The sequence below is a fragment of the Antechinus flavipes genome, chromosome 2 (assembly GCF_016432865.1).
Source record: "Antechinus flavipes isolate AdamAnt ecotype Samford, QLD, Australia chromosome 2, AdamAnt_v2, whole genome shotgun sequence".
NCBI lineage: Eukaryota > Metazoa > Chordata > Mammalia > Dasyuromorphia > Dasyuridae > Antechinus > Antechinus flavipes.
In genome coordinates this window covers 176,352,432-176,374,931 of record NC_067399.1, presented here as the reverse complement: position 1 = coordinate 176,374,931, position 22,500 = coordinate 176,352,432, and the positions used below count along the sequence as shown (strand labels likewise).

General features: G+C 34.1%; 1 protein-coding gene across 7 annotated transcripts in view; it reads right to left on the bottom strand.

The window, feature by feature from the left end:
• GPCPD1 (glycerophosphocholine phosphodiesterase 1) overlaps nt 1-16,019 on the bottom strand; it is a 110,297-nt gene extending 94,278 nt beyond the window's left edge. For 2 of the 7 annotated variants that reach the window (XR_007950409.1, XM_051975964.1), the window contains exons 1-4: nt 13,655-16,006; nt 11,833-11,937; nt 5,983-6,058; nt 1,322-1,418 (exon numbers count right to left, since the gene is read on the bottom strand). Coding sequence is in view for 5 of the 7 variants with exons in the window: in XM_051975964.1 (XP_051831924.1) it covers nt 1,322-1,418; nt 5,983-6,031 (146 nt within the window). In the remaining 2 variants the exon portion in view is untranslated. Of the gene's footprint in view, nt 1-1,321; nt 1,419-5,982; nt 6,059-11,832; nt 11,938-13,654 lie in introns of all 7 variants that reach the window. The other 5 variants (XR_007950408.1, XM_051975963.1, XM_051975962.1 and 2 more) reach the window with 4 other exon arrangements.
• Nucleotides 16,020-22,500: the final 6,481 nt, after the last annotated feature.

Sequence of the window (22,500 nt, the reverse complement as noted above, 5' to 3'; positions counted from 1 at the left end):
TGCAAATGGTGTGGTCATTAATATCCTTGATGTAAATGTCAATTCTATTAATTCTTCTATTATTTGGTTTAAAAACAAAAACAAACAAAAAACTTCCAGAGTTACTATGACCATGATAAATTCATCCTTTTGAGGCCAACAATGAATCTTTTCTAACCATACTTGTCTATTGATCATAAGTATACAGCTAGTAACTAGGTCCATCCTTGGAAATGTTGAGGGGTGAGACAACCTAAGAGCGTTTGAGGGTCCCCAAGCCAGCATCACAGGTTTTGCTAAAGAATTCACAGTCCTGGTCTGCAAATTGAGGTTCGCAAAAAAGGGTTTATTTACCTTGAGCAGTTCTCAGTGGGCTCCATCGGATTAGGAAAGTAATAGTGTATTAGGAGACAGAGTTCAATTTTATTTAGTTTTCTGTGGCTTGAGGCTAGGAATGAGTTGAGGGACTAATCTCCAGGTCAATTATGGATGGTGATTATTCCTCACCTGAAACTAAAGAGTAATCCCTGATGAATTGAAGGTGGGGGGTTATTTTAGGTGTTTCCTAAAGCCAACTAAAAGGAGGATAGAAGAGCTGTCAGGAGATTCAGGGTTTTCTGACTCAGGCCCTCCAGACAAAGATCAGGGGACCAAAGAATACTACTACATCAGAAACATTTAGATCTTTAAAGAATTTGCCTTTGGGCTGATTTCAGAAAAGCCTGGAAAGACTTATATGACTGATTTTTAATAAAGTGAGTAGAATATAGAGAACACTGTACATAGCAACAAGAAGTGTAATAGACTTGGCTCTTTTCAACAATAGATGAATCAAGGCAATTCCAATAGACTTGTGATGGAAAGAGCCATCTGTATCCAGAGAGAATTATGGAGATTGAATGTAGATCAAAGCATAATATTTTCCCCTTTTTGCTGTTTTTTTCTTTTCTTGTGTTTTTTTTTTCTTATGTGACCTAATTTTTCTTAAGCAATACGACGAATATGAAAATTTGTTTCGAAGAATTGCACATGTTTAACCTATATTGGATTGCTTGCAGCCTGTGGGAGAGGGAGAAAGAAAAATTTGGAAGACAAGGTTTTGCAAAGGTGAACATTGAAAACTAACTTTGCATGTATTTAAAAAAAAAAAAAGCTATTTTTAAAAAATTTACATGAATTAAAGAAAAAAAAAAAGAACCTCTTTGATATCTCCAAGAAAAAACATTCCAAAAATTTGAGTTGGTTGCCCCTGTGATTTATCAGAAATGTATTATATAGCTTTGAACAGTTTAAAAATCTGAATAGACAATATTATATTACCATCAAATGTTCTCATACTTACCCCTCATTTGGCTTCTCTTCAGGTTTAAGAGCCACACCATATTGAGGATTCCAATTTCCCAAAGCGTCACAATCTCCACATATTGCAAAAATTTCTCCTTAAATAGAATGTCATAAATAACCAGTTAGTTTAAATGACAGGTGTGATATCAGTTTTGAATTTATGAAAGAAAAAAAAGTTTAGTCAAGTCAATAAAATCCTCTCTTTACAGGCCCAGACCAGTAAGATGATCAGCAATCTGATCTTAAATATCTATTGTATTGGGCACTGAATAGTAAATCTAATGAGAAAGGCAGAAAAACAATATGTTTTTCAAAAAATAATCTAGTGGCCCAAAGCATTCCTAAATAAGCCCTTCTAAAATGTAGGATCTTGAATGTATTTCTTTAGTTTCAATCTGTTATAAAACTATTACATAATATAATGTATATGAAAGGCATTTTATGATTTATTATTGTAGTGTCTCATTTGACTTAAATGCATTTTAAAAATTAAATGGTACAGAGCATTCATATAGCATTTTGATTAACTATTTCCTACTTCAAAAACTAATTTGAATAAGGTATATGTGATTATTTCTATCAAAATAAAAGGGTCATCAAGTTCTCAAATTTGAAAAACAAGGCCTATCTATTGCCAGAGTAGGAAAATATTATTTCAACTTAAAGCACCATTTTATATAAACTTCTATAAATATGAAGGCTTCCTATACAACAATTATTAGAACTGGGGTTTTTCTCCCTACATTATTGTCAGAGAAATTAAAAGAAAAAAAATAGAATGTCAATATAATTGTCAGAGAAATTAAAAGAAAAAAAAAAGAAATAAAGAAAAACAGGAAAGATGGTCATTTTCTCCCAGGCAATACAAGAACCTCTAATACTCAGAAAACTTTTAACTGTCTTGACAACACTTCATAAAACAATTGAAGAAAAGAGGGAGGACAGTTATGGAATGATGAAAGATTAGAATTTAAAGAGACTTTTGAGACTCATTTTACAGAAGAGGAAACAGATTGAGGAGAAATCAATTAAAAAAAAATATGTACTATGTGGAAGGCATAATGCTTGCTTCAGGAAGTATTCAATGCAGCAACAATCACATTAATTTGGGAGTTCCCTCAAACAAAGCAGATTAAAATCCATCTATATGTCTCTCTTCCTTAAAAATTAGGAAAGAAATTCTACCTAAAGTGCTGGAGAATTTCCTCACTTCCTCTCAACTCAGTTAATAGTGGCAGTAGTGTACTCAACTTGTCCACCTATCATCCCTTGATCCTTACCATGTAACCTACTTATCTCATCTTTGTCATACAATTCCCTCATGACATCCTTTTCTTCTTTGGAGATCCTCATTGAGTATTCATTGCAACCTGCTCACACCCAGTATGTGTCTTTTCATTGTTCTCTATGTGATGTACATCTTTAGTTCTTGAGAGAGAATTTCTTTCTAGGCCTAGCAACCATAGAGCAATAATGGTGAAATGTTTGTATTGAAAACATGGTCCTTTGTTTTTAATAGATAATTTAGTGTCAGGAAATGTGTTCTAGAATTTTTTAAAAGCAGTTCAGCCCACTTTCTTCCTCCTTTTCATCTCTTGTTGTCTATCTGTTGTGTCTAATCTAGACTAGATGCATGTTAAAATCTGGGCAAAAGATAATATTCATTACTTGGTCTTTTTTATATGAAAAAACAAGTCAAAACTCCTTTGTGTAATTACAAGCATCTTCCAAGAGGCCCTGAAAAATTCTGGGTCTTAAAAATATCAACACAAATCATCCATAAAGAGGAAAATTGGAGAACCTCTTCACCCACTGGATGTCCTACAATTATAGTGGCAAATACTTTTAGCCAAGCATACATCTCTTTGTTTCTTACCTTTCCTGATATTATTTATTAGGAGATTTCTGAACACAGTTATTGTTGTTGCTGTATATTTTCCAAGAAATCCTGAATGATCTTGATAAAATGGATAGGAGTAACTTTGTTAAAAAGAGATTATAAATTGTCATTTTGTACTGACAGTATTTGCCTTTCTTTATACCGAAAAGTATTTTTTTTTCCTTTCTTTCTTCATCTCTGACACTCTTGGCTCATAGTAAGCATTTAATACTTGCTGTTTAACTAGTAGAGTCCCCCTCCTTCAGAATGACTTGTATACTGGTCTCTCAGTACCATTATAAAGGTACTGATTGAGTCTTTGAATAGATAGATCCCATATCCATTTTTCCCATCTTTGCTCTCTTTAGTGAAAATTCCTACCTCCTGTATAATCACTTCAAAGATTGTGTGATAGTTCCACTATCTTGATGAAAATTTGTTGAAATGACTGCTTAGCTATCTTGCCAAGTATTCTTTAGACCGATTTATATACTTTCTGCTTTGACATGCTGTTGCTTATAATTATCTATTATCCTTCTTCAGAAGACTGCACAAAAGAATTTACATTTTAAGCTGCTGTTACCTTTGACAACATCTCTCTTTTGGCAATTAAATCAAATATATGTAAACGAAGGTGTTTTCTAGTCTCTTTTTGTCTCTTGGTTGCAGTAATTAATTTACATGGATTTAAATTCTTAATGAAATAATTGATATTAACATAAATTCTCAAACATTTGTTTGTGTTGTTTATTATCTAATTTTTAAATATTTTATTTATTTATTATTAAACTGAAAATTTTAAATTTTCAATAGCTTTCTTAAGCATTAAATCTTAGTTTTATACCATCTTTTTCTCATAATTATACTTTCTTTTTGCTTATTATATAAATATATATTTACTCTGATGAGCTCATGATATAATTGCACACAGATAATTCAGGGATGTGCATTTTCCCATTTGTTAAATCAATTTTAGTCCTTATGATTTTACTGGTGCTTCCCATAGCCAGTGCCTAGAAATTTTTTTTTAAGTGTTCACAATAAATATGTATAAAACTTCTGTTTAATCAGTAATTTTAACTTCACTCATTTCTTCTTAAATTATAATTTCACATAAGTTCTCTCCATTCTCATTTTTATCACTCTGGTATTAAAGTCCACAAATATGAGAGTGTATGTTGATTTGAAGAATTTTATCAAGTTGCTAATAGAATTCCTTATCCGTTGCACTCAGCAACCAACACTAACAAATAAAGAGCAACTATTTTCAATGTGGGTTTTTAAATTAATTTTTAATTAATTATTTTTTAATTAATTTTAAAATGACAACTAGTTATTAATAAATATTAATAGCTAGCAATAGTAGCATGCCTACTACCATTTGCCATGTAAACGCTTTACAAATATGCCATAATTTGATCAACCATTTTCCAATCGATGGATACCCTTGCAGTCTCCCATTTACCACTGTCAAAAGAGTTGCTATATTTTTGAGCACATGAGATCTTTCCCTTTTTCACCAATCTCCTTATTACTTGAAGGTACCACCATCCTCCAAGTCACCTGGACTATGACTTAGGTGTTACCCTTGATTCTTCAATCTGTTATTACCCTCCCACATATCCAGTCAGTTGCCAAGGTCCAGGAATTTTACCTTTACATCACCTCAGCCTCTTTTTGTTCTCTTGACACTGCTACTACCTCAGAGCAGTCCCTCATCTCCTTTCCTCTGAAATGTTGAAATAACCTTCTGGCTGGTCTTCATGCCTCAATCTTTTCTTACTTCAGTCTATTCTTCACTCAGCTATCAAATTAATTTTCTCAAATTCATCTGACAATATTCATCTCCCCCCTCAATTAAATAAATTCTAATGGGAGTTCACTTCCAAGATCAAATATAAAGTCTTCTGTTCAGCATTCAAAGCCTTTCACAACATGATGCCATCTTCCCTTTCCAACTCTCTTACTTCTATCCATCTGTATTCCAGTGACAGACCACCTTATTATTCCACACACAAGACACTATCTCCAGACTCCAGACATTTTTGGGATGGCTGTTCCTCTTGCCTGCTATATTTTCTCTCCTAACTTCCTTCAAGTCCCAGCTAAATCCCATCTTCTCCAAATCCTCCTTAAGGCTAGTGTCTTCCCTCTACTGATCACTTCCAATTTCTTATAAAATGGGGATAACAATAGCATCTACCTTGCAGAATTGTTGTTAGGTAGCACAATGGATAGAGTTCTATTCTATCTACTAGATAAGAGTAGAGTCTGGACTCAGTAAGATCTGAGAATTCAAATCTACCTACAGATATTTACTACCTGTGTGACCCTGGACAAGTCACTTGACCTTTGTTTGCCTCAGTTTCCTCATTTATAAATTAGAGATATAATAATAATAGCACCTACTTCCCAGTTTATTGCAACAATCAAATGGGATAATGCAAAGCATTAGCAAACTGCCTGACATAGTAAACACTATATAAAATGTTTGGTAGTATTATTATACTACTATTACTACTATTAATATTTGTAAAAAGTGACTGGCAAAATGCCTAACACATAAAAATCTCTATATACTTATTTTCCTTTCTCTCTTTTGGTGAGGGAAAGCCTTTTCAAAGAACAATATGCAAACAATTTTATGCAAAACTTTAAAAATATTTATATCACCCTCAAGCTCCTTCTTTTACTTAATTAATTCTATAGTTTAAAATATTTCAGGATGAAGATGTAAATGCTAGGTAAGAATTTTAAAAGTAAAACTGAGTTCTCAATACCTGGTAATGGAGTTCCTCTTATTTCAAAGGTAAGTTGAGAATGTGTCATCTTGGCAGATTTATTGAGGATGTTGAACTAGAAAAAATATAAAATACAGGAATATGTTAGCTATAGATATTGTCTTATCTAAAATGCATTAGGTATTTGTAGTCAACTTTAAAAATTCAATAGAGAGGTGAAGTACTATTAAACCACAACTTTTATTCAGGCGGTTAATTTCATACATGGTATAAAGTAGGTATAACTTAATAACAGTACTTGTCCACTGTTAGCACTTGTGCTGTCCCTGGAACTAATCAGAGGGAATAAATTTACAAAAATACTAAATAGAAACCTCAAATTTTATGCTATTAAAATTTCTAACTTTCCTTTCCTATATTCTTACTATATATAAATATGAATATATTTATAAATAATGATGAAGATGTGATGATTCTCTGATCACATATGTCCTCTTTTGATAAGCAGCTGTTCTGATGTCTCTGCTACTATCTTTCTCAAACAGCTTTGAACGATAGTGGGAAGCAATTTTACTATAAAAAAACTACATAAGAAAAAAAAATAAGATGTTTCTGATCTAGCAAAATGGTAAGAGTTGAAATAAAATTAATTTACATAAAAGTCATTATTTAACAAATTATACTTGACATCAATGATGGCATTCAATTTCTAAGACATAATATATTCAGTCAGTATTTTCTATCTCTATCACAAGTCAACTTTTTCAATTTCCTCTTTACAAACTGTATCAATATCATTCAATTTCCATTGGGCTACAAATGAATCAATCATTTTTTTCTATCCTTTCCTTCCTTGGTGCTTACATCTAATATATTACTAAGTCTTTTTTTTTTTCCCCTTATGAGCCATATTCCTTTTCATTTCTATAGCTACTATTCCCATTCTCATCTTTCAGAATTGTCTGGATCACTATAACCTAACTTTTTCTGTCACCAATATCCTCTTTACCATTCTATACTAACAAAGCTAATTTTTAATGTAATCCTTGTATTGGGACAAATGTCCTCTGAGGTTAGATTTTTTTCCTCCCCCCTTCTGTTTTTTTTAAAATACCCTGCCCCAAATCCTGGGAAGTTCTTTTTCATATAGACACATACATACACAAACAAATTTTTTTTTCCCCAAATATATACAAAGATAGTTTTCAGTATTCACCTTTGCAAAACCTTGTGTTCCAAATTTATCTCCTTCCTTCTACCTTTTACCTCTCCCCCGACAGCATGTAATCCAATAAAGATTAAACATGTGCAATTCTTCTAAACATATTTCCATATTTGCTATGCTGAATGAAAATAAATAGATCAAAAGGAAAAAAAAAAGCTAACAAAATAACCAGAAAAAACTGAAAATACTTGATCCACATTCGGGCTCCTGAGTTCTCTCTTTGGATGTGGATTGCTCTTTCCATCACAAGTCTATTGAAATGTCCTTGAATCATCTCATTGTTGAAAAGAACTAAGTCCCAGTATAGTTGACAGCAGTTGTTGCTGCTGTTGTATACAATGTTTCTCTTGGTTCTTACTCAATGCACTTAGCATCAGTTCATGGAAGTCTTTCCAGGATTTTAAAAAAAATTAGTTTACTCTTCCATTTCTTATAGAACAATAATATTCTATTATATTCATATAACCATAACTTAATTCAGCCATTCCCCAACTGATGGGCATCCATTCAATTTCCATTGTCACTACAAAAAGGACTGCTACAAACGTTTTTGTACATGTGGTCCTTTTCCCTTTTCTATGGATTTCTTTGGATACAGACCCAATAGAAACACTGCTGGATCAAAGGATATGCAGTTTTATAGTTCTCTGGGCATAGTTCTGAGATCTTTCTATCAGAAAACCAGGAATGTAAATGCCAATTCAAACCTTGTAAACACTCGATTACTTGAGTTTCTTTTAAAGTTTTATTTCTCTCTCTCTTTCTCTACTATGTTCCCATCTCCCTCCAAATTACACAGTTGCTATGCAAATGCAGACAATCTAGTTCTGGAAACCTTTTTTGTTAACTAAATCTAAGGGTATCACTAAGTGATTATGTGATATCTCAAAACTAATTTCTATCTCTGCCTTCAACTACTCTTAGCAAGCTGACTACTACTCCTATCCTCATGCCATAACAAAAAGGGGTCTCTCTATCATGCCTATCTCAGTAGGTATTATTCTAATACCTAGATCTAGGATCTAATTAACACTTCCCCATTGATACCCTGACACTCCCTCCCCAAATGCAGAACTTTTGACAGCATTTCTGGGAGGTTATAAGAAAACTAAGGCCAAAACATATAATAGTGAACTACAACTTCCATGGCTATAGTAACAGTCTTTATCTAGGAGATATGTAGTTGGCATTCTACTGCCAAAATGCCTTAAAAAAAAAAAAAACACACACACACACACACAGAACTTTGCAGGTCATTTACTAATTTATTTCACTTTTTTAAACTTACTTTTGTCTTTTTGGTTTTTAATTAAAGCTTTTTATTTACAAAACATGTACATAGGTAATTTTTCAACACTGACCCTTGCAAAACGTTGTATTCCAAATTTTCCCCTCCTCCCTACTCTTTTTCCCCTAGATGGCAAGTAATCCAATCAACCTTGTACTCCAAATTTTCCCCTCCTCCCTACTCTTTCCCCTAGATGGCAAGTAATCCAATCAATACATGTTAAATATTTAACTTACTTTTGTTAAGGCAAACTCTGTCTCAGCTACAGTAAAATGATTAAGGTATTTAGTTGTGCTAGAACAGGAGCTATCCTTTTCTGACATGAGCTCCTTTGACTATCTGGTAAGGCCTCTGGAGCTCTTTTTCAAAATAATGTCTTTTAATGCATTAAATAAACAGAATTACAAAGAAAACCAAACATATTGGAAGTTATTTAAAAAAAATTTTTAAAGTCCAAATCTAAGACTCCTAGTTCTAAATTTTTTTACTGTTATGATTACTGCATTAGATATTTATAGAGAAAAAATTTAAAAGGTTAAAAAAAATTAGTCCTAACTCAAAGAAATAATTTCAATTAAAAGAAAAACATTTTAAACCAAACAAAGCTCAAAACAGTGTAGGTAGTATACCACTTTTATCCACCTGAGATAACCCACCTATTCTTCTTTATTAAAGTTATAAAATACTTCATGAAATGTTTTTATTAATTCCATTAAAAAGCCATCTCAACTAATCTCTAAATGTGATGATCAATCTTCTACTCTTTTATCTTCTACTCATCTATCCAGAGTGTCTTATAATGCCCCGATTTGTATATTCCTTTTTTTTGGCCATTATTTACTATTTTTCAAGTCTAGATGTTCCTACAAATTGTTTTCCTACACTGAAAACATGCAATTTTGAAACAAATAATCAATAGTAAGTATATCCAACATCATTATATGGACATAATTCACCTATATAAACTATGAGTAACTAGAAAAACCATATAAATATATATTAACAAGAACACTCCCAAGATAGCTTGGCAACTTTAATAGAGACAAATTTAACTCTGCCTCTAATCTTCACTTACCCCCTCTTAAAGCCTATATAATAATATTTGCACCAAGACAATGGGCTGTTGGGAACAAAATACTTTGCAAATCTTATGGTTTAATAGATCCATGAGTTATTATTGCCCTACCTGCTGAATGATAGATATTTTAATTCTACCCTCAATTAGGAGAAAAAAAATATTTGGAGGAAAAAACCAAATGATAAAGAAGTTCACTCTAAAATGAATTAAAGCTACTATTAATAAGTTTTCTGTCTAAGAGTAAGCACAATATACTAAATGCACATAAAAAGTTTCTTGGACTGCTATAGAAATAACAAGATGACCTTCTGAGTTCCATTTCAGTTTTGGATGAATGTTCCTGAAATCCTCTGCTTGAAACAGAGTCTCTTAGACAATTTCTGTATTTCCTTCTCCTTTTTACTTTTAGTAATATGATGTAACTGACACTATTAGCTAAAATGCTAGCCACCAATGAAGCTGTCTGGCTGCAGGGGGAGGGGGGGGAGAGAAGGAGGGTTAAGTGTTTCTAATGGCAGCACCTCAACAAAATCGCCTTAAATGGCAGTGTCAAGTTCTTAAACTTGTAGGGTCAAGATCTCTAAATGTCAAGAGAAATGACCCTAACCATAACTCTAAATGATGTTAAAAAACAGTTCCTTAAACAAAAATGACTTAAGAAACTCTTTTACTGACAGGGATATCTGGATGATTAGAATAACGTTCTCCTAAGCTCACATTTCTATAATGTTTTATATAGACCAAGTGCTTTCTTCATAGTAACCCTCTTGTGAGAAATAACAAATTTTACAGAATTAAGAAATTAAATCTCAAAAAAGGAAAATGATTTTTCCATAATCAGAGTGCTAGTGAATGAATAACTTTAATTTAAAAGCAGTGATCTTTCCAGTATCTTTATTGTCCTTCTAAATACTAGTTATAAATACATATTATGTAGCTCTCCTTTCTAAATCCCATGAAGATTTCGTTTATCTTTAGTCCCAAAACTTGCTGCCATTTATTTCTAAAAGTACAGCAACTCCCTACAACTGCACTGTACTCATAACCATAGATATGAACCAAAATTCTGGTGTAAATGTACAGTTTTATAGCACTACCAGCAATATAGTACTTACAACATATAATCCTGTTTTATTTTTTTCATACATTGTTTTGTAGAGAAAATTTCTTGAATTTTTCTTTCAAGAAAACATCTCAATTTTAGAAAGGAGGGGGGTGGGGTGGAGAGATCCTGGGAAGTTATCTCATTATATATATATATATGTGTATGCTATAGACACATACACAAGAGAGGAGGAAGGGAGGAAAGAAAGAAAAAAAAAGTAATATGGGTATTTGATATCCTCATTTTTATGGCATAACTGTTATATTAACAGTTTCCTATGATCTATAATGTCACCTTAGACAAAGAATAATCTTCATGTATTCCACAAATTAATGTTTTTTTAAATAGAAAAATTTAAAGAAAAACACTCAATTTTACTCACTTGAGCGTGCCTATATTAGCTGTTATTTTAAAAAGATTCAAATAAGTTGACAGAAAAATACATGACAATAAATTTTACTGTTATTACTCTGTGAAAACATTGGTTTTTACCAAGTAAATTTTTGTCCCTAAATTTGAAAACAAAAGTTATAAGAATCTTTTCGAAATAAAACTTAATATATACTTTTAAATTACAATTTTTTTAGATTCCCAATAGCATTACAAGAATAGCCAAAAGGAACCATCATTCAATTTTCCTTTTCTAAATAAAAGATAAAAATTCAATTTCTTCTTATTCCCTCCTAGAATTAAAGTAGTACTGGATATACATGCCTTTAGTTATTGCAGAAGAACAAAGAAAAACTTCAAGATTAAGTACTTAAGATTCTCCATTTCATATGTATTGGCATGGGTCCATTCAAAATTGCCTCCCTCCCACTTTCTGATACAATTTTACACCATCACACAGTTCCCAATGGGTGTTACTTCTGCCTGAAGATGCCACTTAACTTTGTCTGTCAGTTTTCTTATCTGTTAAAAAAAAAAAAAAGATGTAGTTGCTTCACAAAGCTTTATGAGGATCAAATGAGATTGTGCGTATGTGTGTGTGGAACTTTTCAAACTTTAAAGTATTATATAACTTTAGATATTATAACTTAAGAAGAACAAAGATATGGACTAGACCTGTGATTTTATTGGTACAGGTAACAGAGAGGAAATTGGTTCTACAAATACAGGTTACCATCCTTCTCTGCCACTAAGAGTCTCATAGAGTTGCCTAGGATACTTCAATGTTATGTTAAGTGACTTACCCAGGCTCACAAATCAATATATGCCAGAGGTAGGACTTGAACCCAGATCTTCCAGACCCAGAAGTCAGCCAACTCTCTCTATCCACTCCACCACTCAGTCAGTCTCTTAAAGAGACAGTAAAAAAAAAAAAAATGTTAAAGGAAAGCAAGGTTCTTTCGGCCTATAAAACAATCCGAAAGGTTTGTATAATTTTAGAAAGAAAAAATACAGCATTCTTAAGTATTCATATTGAAACATTCCTTCTAATCCTCAAAATCCAATATTCCTGGGGATAATATGAATGCTCTACATTTTCATGATATTCCATCATGCTCTTTCCCAAAGCCATGATTTCAGAATTCTTCAAGAATTTCTACAAATAATTCTCTACAACTAGAAAAAAAGTTATCTCCTGTTTAATTTTCCTTAGATACCTATACAAAGCATATGAGGGAACACCTGGGAATAGAGAGGAGTCAGACTTCTGTTCAAATCCCATCTTAGTCTGAGTGTGTAATCTGGGCATGTCACTTCCAGTCTATGAATCTCACTTGCCTCATCAGTAAAATGAGGAGGTTGGCCTCAATAACCTCTTAAGGTTACTTCCAACTCTAAATCTACAACCATGGTGTATTTATTTAATATACATTAGGAAATGCAGCAACAAAAAAGGTAACAAAATTCTCCAACTGGGTACTGTGAGTATATTGACAGCAAACTTATAAAGCAAAACTTTAAGATTGGAAAAGAAAACTATCTGTCAAATTATCTGAATGACAGGAACCCTTCACACATTTTCCAATACCTACATTGAATCATAATGCAATATGCACTATATCGATTCCTTTCACTAAGATAAAGTGAAGTTTTAAAGAAAATTTCTTTTAAGATGGTTTAAGATGGACCTTTATCATTTCAAAAAAATATAAATTCTTTGAGGAAAGTGATTATTTGTGGGTCGGTATGCCGGTCCCTAATCCTAGGTAGACATTACAGATACTCCTAAAAGGACACAAACTAAAATTTACAAACACAGGGCTTTACTGACATAATCTTATATTTTTGTAAAGGACAGACATTACCACATCGAGGTAAAATATGGAGACTAGTTCAATTAACCTTAAGGAAACATCCTTAAGAGTTCATGAATTTTAAAAGCTTTTTAATAGCTAGGAATTGTTTCATCCCAAGTACATTTACTCCCAAAGCCTACCATTTAAGAGAGCACTTAATTGCCTGTAGACTGATAGATTAGCCCGCAATTCTGGCATTATTTATAAAGCCCAAGATGAGGGAGTGCTCTAATTCCGTACCCAAGAGAGAAGGAATGATTAAGCAGATTCATCAACTAGGTCTCAGTTTAAGGGAGAAAAGAAAATAAACCAAAATAAAACTCTAATCTATTCTCTCCAGACTAGGTGCCACCCGCCCTTTACCTACCAGCAGATTCTCCAGACCCAGAATACCTCGAGACACCGGTGATCTAGGCTTTCAGACCGTCCGCCCCGAGATCGTCCCCTATGACCCCCTAAGGACTCCCCGCCGCAGCCTAAGAGAACTTCGCCTCCACCACCCAGACTCAGTTGGGAACCTCTCCGCCTCAGGCATCCCTTAGCGGAGCACCCCTGTCTTAGGTCAGTGGGAAAAAAGGGTCCCCGGTCCTTTTATGGGCTCGTGAACTAGGCACCCTTCCTCTTCTAGACCACAGGGGTACACGACCCCCGTAGGCGAGACAGTCCTTACCTGACAGCATTACCCAACGCCTCGCAGCTCACCAGCTCACCTGCGGTGTACCACGCGAGTGCCCCTCCCCCATCATCCTCCCCGACTCCACGCGCTCACCTGTCAAGGGGCGGGGGGGGGAGGCTAAAGGGGGCGTCAGGAGCGGGGAGAAGGTGGAGGGTTCGGAGCGTTGCCCGGCGCCGTCTCTGCAGCTGCTTCGGTAAGAGTGTCAGGTCTCAGGCCCCTTCCTCGACCGAAGAACCAACGAGAAGAAAATTCCGCTCCGCCCCGCTGCCCCCGGTCTTATCTGCGTCCCGGGGCAGGCGGTCACTGCAGTAGCCGCGAGAGCGCTTCACGAGGGCTGCCCTCAGGCAGCCCAGAGAAAGAGGAAACGGCTTCTCTCAAACCGGTTTCAGCTGCTCTAGACCAAACAGCCGAAACCACCCGGGGAGGGGGGGCGGGCAGAGAAGAATGGTGACGTCACAAGGCAGCGCCGCGCTAAGGCCAATCAGAGCCAGGGACGCGGCCCCGAAATGAAGACTGCGGTTCTTGGAAAGCCTTTTCTTTCCCTTCCGAGGTTGGGAGCCGGCGCTGGAGCGTCCTCCAAGATCTTGTTTTCTTTGCTCTCCGCCATCTGACCCCTCGTCAGGGGGAGATGGGGCTGAAGGCGATGGCTAGGTTGTCAATTAGAAGAGCCCCGCGCCCGCCCCTCCACCGCCGCGGATCTTTTTGTTTCCTGTCGGTCGCGGCGGGTAGGGGGTGGGGGGGGGTGAGGTGTAGGGTGGGGTCGAGGGAAGGAACCCCGCCCTGGACCCCTGCAAGCTGGCGGGGAAGTGGTAGGTACCAGGACGACCCCCTCCCCCCGCGTGGTCCTCGGGGATGCGCGCGTGTGAGGACTATGCATCGAAACGGGAAGATGATATGAGATTAAAAAAAAATTTTCATGAATTGTTTTAAAACATGGAAAACTATCATTTTGCACTGTTACCAACACGTCACCGAAAGTTACTGCAGGGCTGCAGTAATCATAGGAAGTGTTGGAAATTAGTCCGATTAACATTTTTAAGACACCTGTCTATGCCAGAAAAAACAACAACAACAACAACAAAACAAAACAAAAAAAAAAACTTGGCTTTCGTTAGATTTGTGAAAAGTGTAGGCTACAGCAAAGAAGCTAGTTTGCAAACATTTTTTTATCCGTGGAAAAACAAGAGTATAATTTGTGTATTTGAAAACGTATATTTTCCATCATAATTATAAAGCTATAAAGTTAAATTGTCTTTTGTCATCATTAGCATTACTGAAAATCATTGAGGAGGCTGGATTAACTAAAAGTTGGAAAATATTGGAGTTGAGAAAAGCTTTATCTTTTCATAGCAGAAAATTCTCTTTTCTGATGGGTTATTTTGAATATGTTCTTAACCAGCCAGAGTCTTTGAACTAGATAATCAACTCCCAGACTTAGGAGTGTGCAAATTTTATCTTTGCTTTTTACATTAAACTTTTAAATAGTAAAAGGAAGAAAAAAATTCCTTCCAATTATATAACACGTATAGGAATTAATTAACTCAATCCTGCAAATTCATTTTACAGATGGCAAAACTGAGGCCCTGAGCTATTAAAATAATTTGTGCATTTTATATAACAAGTTGATGGCAGAGCAAGGATAAAAACATTTTCCACTGTAACCTGATAATTGACTAAATTAAAAAGTTCTATTTTTCAGGTTAAATAAAATTTAAATGAGGTAATGTGGATGACTATTTTATAGGTGTACGTGAATTATTGCTATAATTAAGATTTTCTTGATATCCTGATATTGATACTCTGTTGCTAGGCTTACCCTAGATTATCCAATGAGTTTTCTTTCTTGTTGTTGACGCCCTCTAAATGTTTATAAACAGAATTTTATTTTATCACCTAGAATTTCCTGTAGTCATCATTTAGTCAAATCATCATTTGCCAAAACATGTACCTTTCCGAGATGCAAACCAGAATCTTTCTGCTTAGAAATTAGCTGTAATATATTTCAGATTAAGAACTGTTTTTAATTTATCTTTTTTCATATTATCAATCTTTAAGGTTTCTATTAGCTGTCATTTCTTCAGGCTTTTAAATTTTGCATATAATTTGACTTTTTGTTACTATGAATCTATGACTTCAGTATGTTGAGAAGTCCCAGTACGAAAATTAACTTCACCAGTCATCAACTATTAATGTAAAGTGTGATTTTGCAGAGTAGACTGGGCAACTAAGAAATTTAGTGACTTGCCCATGGCCACTCAAATTTATCAGAAACAACACTTGAATCCAGTTCTTTCTTAGTCTAAGACTGCCTGTACTGCTATTACTTTTCTTAGTTTAACTATTCAGTGGCTCTCTTCAATATTGAGATGATTCAAACCAGTTCCACTTGTGCAGTGATGAAGAGAGCCATCTACACCCAGAGAACAGGGAATAGAGTGTGTAATACAACATAGCATTCTCACTCTCTCTGTTATTTGCTTGCATTGTGTTCTCTTTCTCAGTTTTTCTTTTTCTTATTTCTTGATGTGATTTTTCTTGTGAAACAAGATAATTGTATAAATATGTATACATATATTGGATCTGACATGTGTTTCAACATATTTAATATGTATTGGAATTCTTGCCATCTAGGGGAGGGGACGGGGAAAGAGGGGAAAATTTGCAACAAAAGGTTATGCAAGGTCAATATTGGAAAAATTACCCATGCATATGCTTTCTAAATAAAAAGCTTCAATAAAAAAAAAAAAGGTTCAATTCTCTAATAAAGCTATAAAAGGTAGATAGTGATTAGAGAATCTGCAGTTTGGAGTCAGGAAGACTTGAGTTCAAATGTGGCTTCACACTTTTAGCAGTTGTATCACATTAGGCAAGTCAATTTATCTGTCTTCCTCAGTTTCTTCATCCTTCATCTTCTTCATATACTTAAATTAAGTATAATAATAGCACTTACATCCCAGGGTTGTTGTAAGAATCACATGAGATAATAACTGTAAAATACCTGGTGTATAATAAAGACTTCATAAAAATTAGCTGATTATTATTGCAAACATTAAAAGGCTACATGATCTGTGTGTTTATTTAAAAATAGATTTACTGACTACTAATAATAACTTGGAAAATTATATTTAGAAATATCCTTAATATGGAATATTTTGTGTTCATTGGAAGAATAAACTAAAAAAATTACTGGAACACCACAGATGAAAACCTAAAAAATAAACAAACAAACAAAAAAAAACAGAATAAGACTAAATTCTTTTTTCCAAGTTAGGAAAAATTCTGCTCTTAATTTTGGCTAAAATCTTGACTCCTGGTACATCCCTTTTCTCACTACAGCATTTTTAGTATGGCACTTTTAAAATGAAATATTACAATATACTAGAAGTGGATATTTTATAATTAACATGTCACTTTTTATCCCTTGTAATTTCAAACATGTTTTATACTTTCTCCAATTAAAATTGATTCTTCTAAAACAGTTCATCTGCTTACTGCTTAGAGCAGCTAGGTGTGCCTTAGAGCAGATATTATCAGGTCTGAAGTCTGGAAGACTTATCTTACTGAGTTCAAATGCAGCTTCAGATATTTAGTACATGTGTGACCCTGGGCAAGTCAGTTAACCCTGTTTGGCTAAATTGGAGAAGGAAGTGGCAAATGTCTCCAGTGTCTTTGCCAGGAAAACCCCAAATGAGGTAATGAAGAGTCAGACATAATTGAAATGATTGAAAAACACTTTTTTTTTTCTTTTTATGGTGACTTATAGGCAGGTAGTTTCCCATTGATATAATTGCAGTGAGGAAGGCTGCCATTGAAAACTGAAAGTGCCTGTAAAATGATTACATTAAGCAAGGTTGAAGGTACTAAAGATTGAAGGAAACCTTTGCCTGTCCCTCCCTCTCAAGTGGAGTACTCACTCAGATAACTGCAGTTATCAAGGAGTGAAGGTTATGGCAAATTTAAGGTATGATATTTTCTGTAACCATTATGTGCTGTGTAAAATAAGTTACTGATACACTACTCGTACAACTGGGCAATTCTTGCAAATCAAAACTAAGATGATACTGCATTTAAGAGATGATCTAGGCCATCTTCTAAAATGTTCATCATTAATTCTTGTTATATTCTGGATAGCTAACCATGACCAGATGTTACTGTTTGGGTTTTTTCCTGTAGGCTTTACTTGTGATTAACCAGTTGAAGGACAAAAACAACATGGTGTAGAGGAAAGAGCTTAAATCCAAATCAGGAAGAGCTGGAAACAAAATCCTGCCTCTAACAAATATTGTTAACCTGAGCAAGTTAACCTTTTTTTTTTAAGTTGCAGAGTACTTTTTATTTCCATTCATATGAAATTATAGACTCAGTTCTCCATGCCCACCCCCCAAAAAAAGCCTGCAAAAGTGAAAACTTTGAACATATTAATATGACTAAAATTAACTTGATTATTGTTCTTTTCAAGAATTACACTATATAAGTTTTTTATGTGAATAGAATTATAGGAGAATTGAAAATTTTAATAAATTTCAGATTTTTTTCAGGGAGAATCCTGGAGAAAAACTGTAGAGAGCATTGTGATATAGACATTTTAATCTGTTGTATTCATTCTCTTGACTGTTAGTGAGCATAGTTTCAGGTAGTCAGGAGAGTTAGCAGCAAAGGATACTGAAGGTGAGAAAGCATACTTGTTCAAAGGTATCTTTACTTCTAATTTCAGGGAGCTCAAGATTCCCAGCACTTGCCTTCCTTAGAATAACTGAAGTTAGAATATTGACAAAGCTGGGTAATAACCTACATTCTGCTTTCCCCCACCCTAACCCCCAATCATACCTCTTCAACTATATAACTGAGAAATAGGCCTTCCCATCTTGTTAATTAGTTAATTAGCATAAGTTTAAAAGGATAGTCATAGTTGTTCAAAATTATTTGGAAGGTACAGTCTGAAGCCCTAAATTCAGAATTCTTTTAAAAATTAGTTTTATAAATTTAGAATATTTTAACTTTTATGGTATGCTGATTGGGGATTCAGGGGTCTTCCAGATGTTCCCTAAAACTAAATGGCCCATACATGTTCTTTAAATGAATGTCTTCTCTGGTAAATTGATGTCAACACCAGAAAATAATTTTTTAAAATCCACACAAAACTTGTTAAAGTGAATTTATTAAAAGTAAAATATTGATTTAAGTTGCATGATCTTTCATCTGAAGTCAGTGTTCCTAAGCACTTCTAGTTGAGACACATTCTTATGGAGTAGATATTTGGAAGGGGAACAGAATAGTATCTTTTTTCCATTTAAAAAATTTTATTAAATCTTTTTTATTTACAAAACATATGCATGAATAATTTTTCAACATTGACCCTTGCCAAACCTGTTCCAAATTTTCCCTTCCTTCTCCTTCCCCCCTTCCATAGATGGCAGATAGTCCAATACATGTTAAATATGTTAAAATGTATATTAAATCCAATATATGTATAGATATTTATACAGTTATCTTGCTACACAAGAAAAATCGGATCAAGAAGGAAAAAAAAAATCTGAGAAAACAAAATACAAACGAACAACAACAGAAAGAGTGAAAATGCTATGTTGTGGTTTATATTCAGTTCCCACAGTCTTCTCCCTGGATATAGATGGCTCTCTTCATCACTAAACAATTGGAACTGGCTTGAATTATCCCATTGTTAAAAAGAGCCATGTCCAAAGAGCCAATGAATTGATCATTATATAGTCTTTTTGTTGCCATGTATAATGATCTGGTTCTGCTCATTTCACTTAGTGAAATGCCTCCAGGCCTCTCTAAAATCATCCTGCTGGTCATTTCTTACAGAACAATAATATTCTATAACATTTATATATCATAATTTATTCAGCCATTCTCCAATTGATGGGCATCCATTCAGTTTCCAGTTTCTAGCCACTACAAAAAGGGCTAACACAAACATTTTTGCACATGTGGGTCCCTTTTCCTCCTTTAAGATCTCTTTGGGATATAAGCCTAGTAGAAACACTGCTGGGGTCAAAGGGTATGCGCAGTTTGATAATTTTTTGAGCATAGTTCCAAATTAATCTCCAGAATGATTGGATCCGTTCACAGGTCCACTGACAATGTATCTGTGTCCCAAGTTTTTCCACATCCCCTCTAACGTTTCTTATCTTTTTCTGTCATTTTAGCCAATCTGAGAGGTATGTCATGGTATCACAGAGCAGTCTTAATTTACATTTCTCTGATCAATAGTGATTTGGAACACCTTTATATATGACTAAAAATAGTTTCTATTTCTTCATCTGAAAATTGTTCATATCCTTTGACCACTTCAGAATACTATCTTTTAATCAGGATCCTCTTGCTAATCTTTACCATTATAAGAGCTAATACCTGGTATTCAGATTTGAAGATTGTATATGAGGCTGTGACATACCTTGTATATAGAAAGATCTGGATTCCTGCTGTGAATTATAAGGTTCCTACTAAGCTTATTCCACTTTTCCTTTCAAGATTCTTGCCCATAGAATTCTTGGAGTCGGTTGCCAAACTTAAAATTTATAACAATAATATTAATTTTAAATTTTAATTATATCAGTTCTTTGGCTGGATATATAAAAGCAAATTTTTATGTTCCCTCAACATTCAGGGTGGAAGAACGATTTAACGCAAAATAGGAAAATAAATTGTTGAATGACTTTTCCTTGTTATTCTCAGCTTTTCATTGCTATTTTTAAGAAAATGGGTCTAGAATGCTAAGAAGGGGAATTTGAGAGCAGACCTGATAGCATGAAATAGCTCCCAAATGTTCATCTCCTTTTCAGTGTTGAGAATTTAGAATCATGTACAACAAATATTAAAATTACACAAGGTTGATTTTACTGCATCATATATTGAGATACTATCGTAAGAAATAGATTGGCAAACAATTAAAAAAAATAGGATATGGTCAAAAACAGGCATATTACATTTTTTCTTTGAATGCATACAAGTTTACTTAGTCCACTACTTATATGAAATTTCCCCCTACTTTAGAATTTTGAGTTGATTCTTCATGGAGGATTTTTGAGAAGGCACACATACAGTCTCCATGAATGGATTTATTAAGATCATGTTTCCCCAGAAGTATCAGTCTCCTTGAAATTGTTTTAAAGTAAGATTAGTTGAGAAACACAAATGTTAGGAAAATGAACACTCTCAACTCATTAGTGTGACCCAAGGACAAGTGGATAAGATTGGGATTGTAATAATTTCTGTCTGGAGGTCACCCAGCCAGCTGTTCTTATTCTTACTGCAGCATTCATGGCTGCGGTAATTTCTCTTGACTCATCAGAACATCTAATGGTTGCCTCATTTCCTCCAATTCTATCACCCACCCTGTCTGTTATGGTGGTCCTGGAAATGGTAGTAGTGGCTTATGGTCACATTAGCATGTAAAGGCACCAATTATTTGAGGCTCTATGGATGACATTCATTGTTTTTAATTGGGGATATTGTACTCCTTCAAGCTTTTAAACATGCTCTGTATAGTAAAAGATTTTCTTTTGGCCTTTCCTCTTTTTTGTCTTTTTATGTGGATCAGCTATTTGAAAGAACAGATGATGGGTAAAAGTGTAATGTGCAACCTGTTTATTATTTTTTTGAAACTTAACTTGGATGGGAAATTACAATCACAAAATCATCAGGCCAGTGGTGCCACTCTCTTGCCTTTTCTCTCTGTTTCAGTATCTATTATTTCTTCTTTCAAATATGGGATATTAGATCTTTCCATATGAAAGAATTCTCCTTATTTAAATAAAAAAATTAAAAATAAAGATAAGTGAAGTTCAATAACTATTGTATTGTTTATATTTGATTTGTAAAGAGAAAGGGGAAAAAAGAAAAAATATGTAAAGAGAGAAGTACCAATACCATTTAGGAACAGGTTTTAAAAGGCACACATCTTTGTAGACTCCATCAGTGAATTTAATGATATGTTTCCCTAGAAGTATCAGTCTCTGACATTGTTTTAAAATAAGATTAGTAGAATTCAATAACTATTATATTGTTTGTCTAATATATAAAGAGGGAGAAGCACCAAGACTGTTTAGGAACAGGTTGTTAAAAATTTATATCACATTTAAATAGCATTTCAATGGCCAGCAGGATGAATACAGAGAGGCTTGGAGAGACTTACATGAAATGATGCTAAGTGAAATGAGCAGAACCAGGAGATCATTATATACTTTAACAACAATACTGTATGAGGATATATTCTGATGGAAGTGGATTTCTTCGACAAAGAGAAGATCTAACTCAGTTTCAATTGATCAATGATGAACAGAATCAGCTTCACCCAGAGAAGGAACACTGGGAAATGAATGTACTATTTGCATTTTTGTTTTTCTTCCCTGGTTATTTTTACATTCTGAATCCAATTCTTCCTGTGCAACAAGAGAGCTGTTCGGTTCTGCACACATATATTGTATCTAGGATATACTGTGCCATATTTAACATATATAGGACTGCTTGCCATCTGGGGGAGGGGGTAGAGAGGGAAGAGAAAAGTCAGAACATAAGTGAGTACAAGGGATAATGTAAAAAAAATTACCCAGGCATGGGTTCTGTCAATAAAAAGTTATAATTATGAAAAAAAATAGCATTTCAAGATTTGCAAAATGCTTTATGACAACTAAGTGAGATAGGCAGTGTAATTATAATTAGCCCCATTTTACACATAAAATAATAGGTTTTGAGAGGTTGTGATTTTCCCATTTTCACACAAATAAGTATCTGAGGTAGAATTTAAACCCTGATTTCCTATTCCAGATTTAGTACATTTTTCACTAGATTTATCTATATAATATATCAGTAAACATTAATTGATTAATAGAACACAAATCCTAGAAATTGAAATTTGATCCATATAGTTAAATTATTTGGCTAAGTAATAGTTACATTTCTCTGTTTAAGAGAAC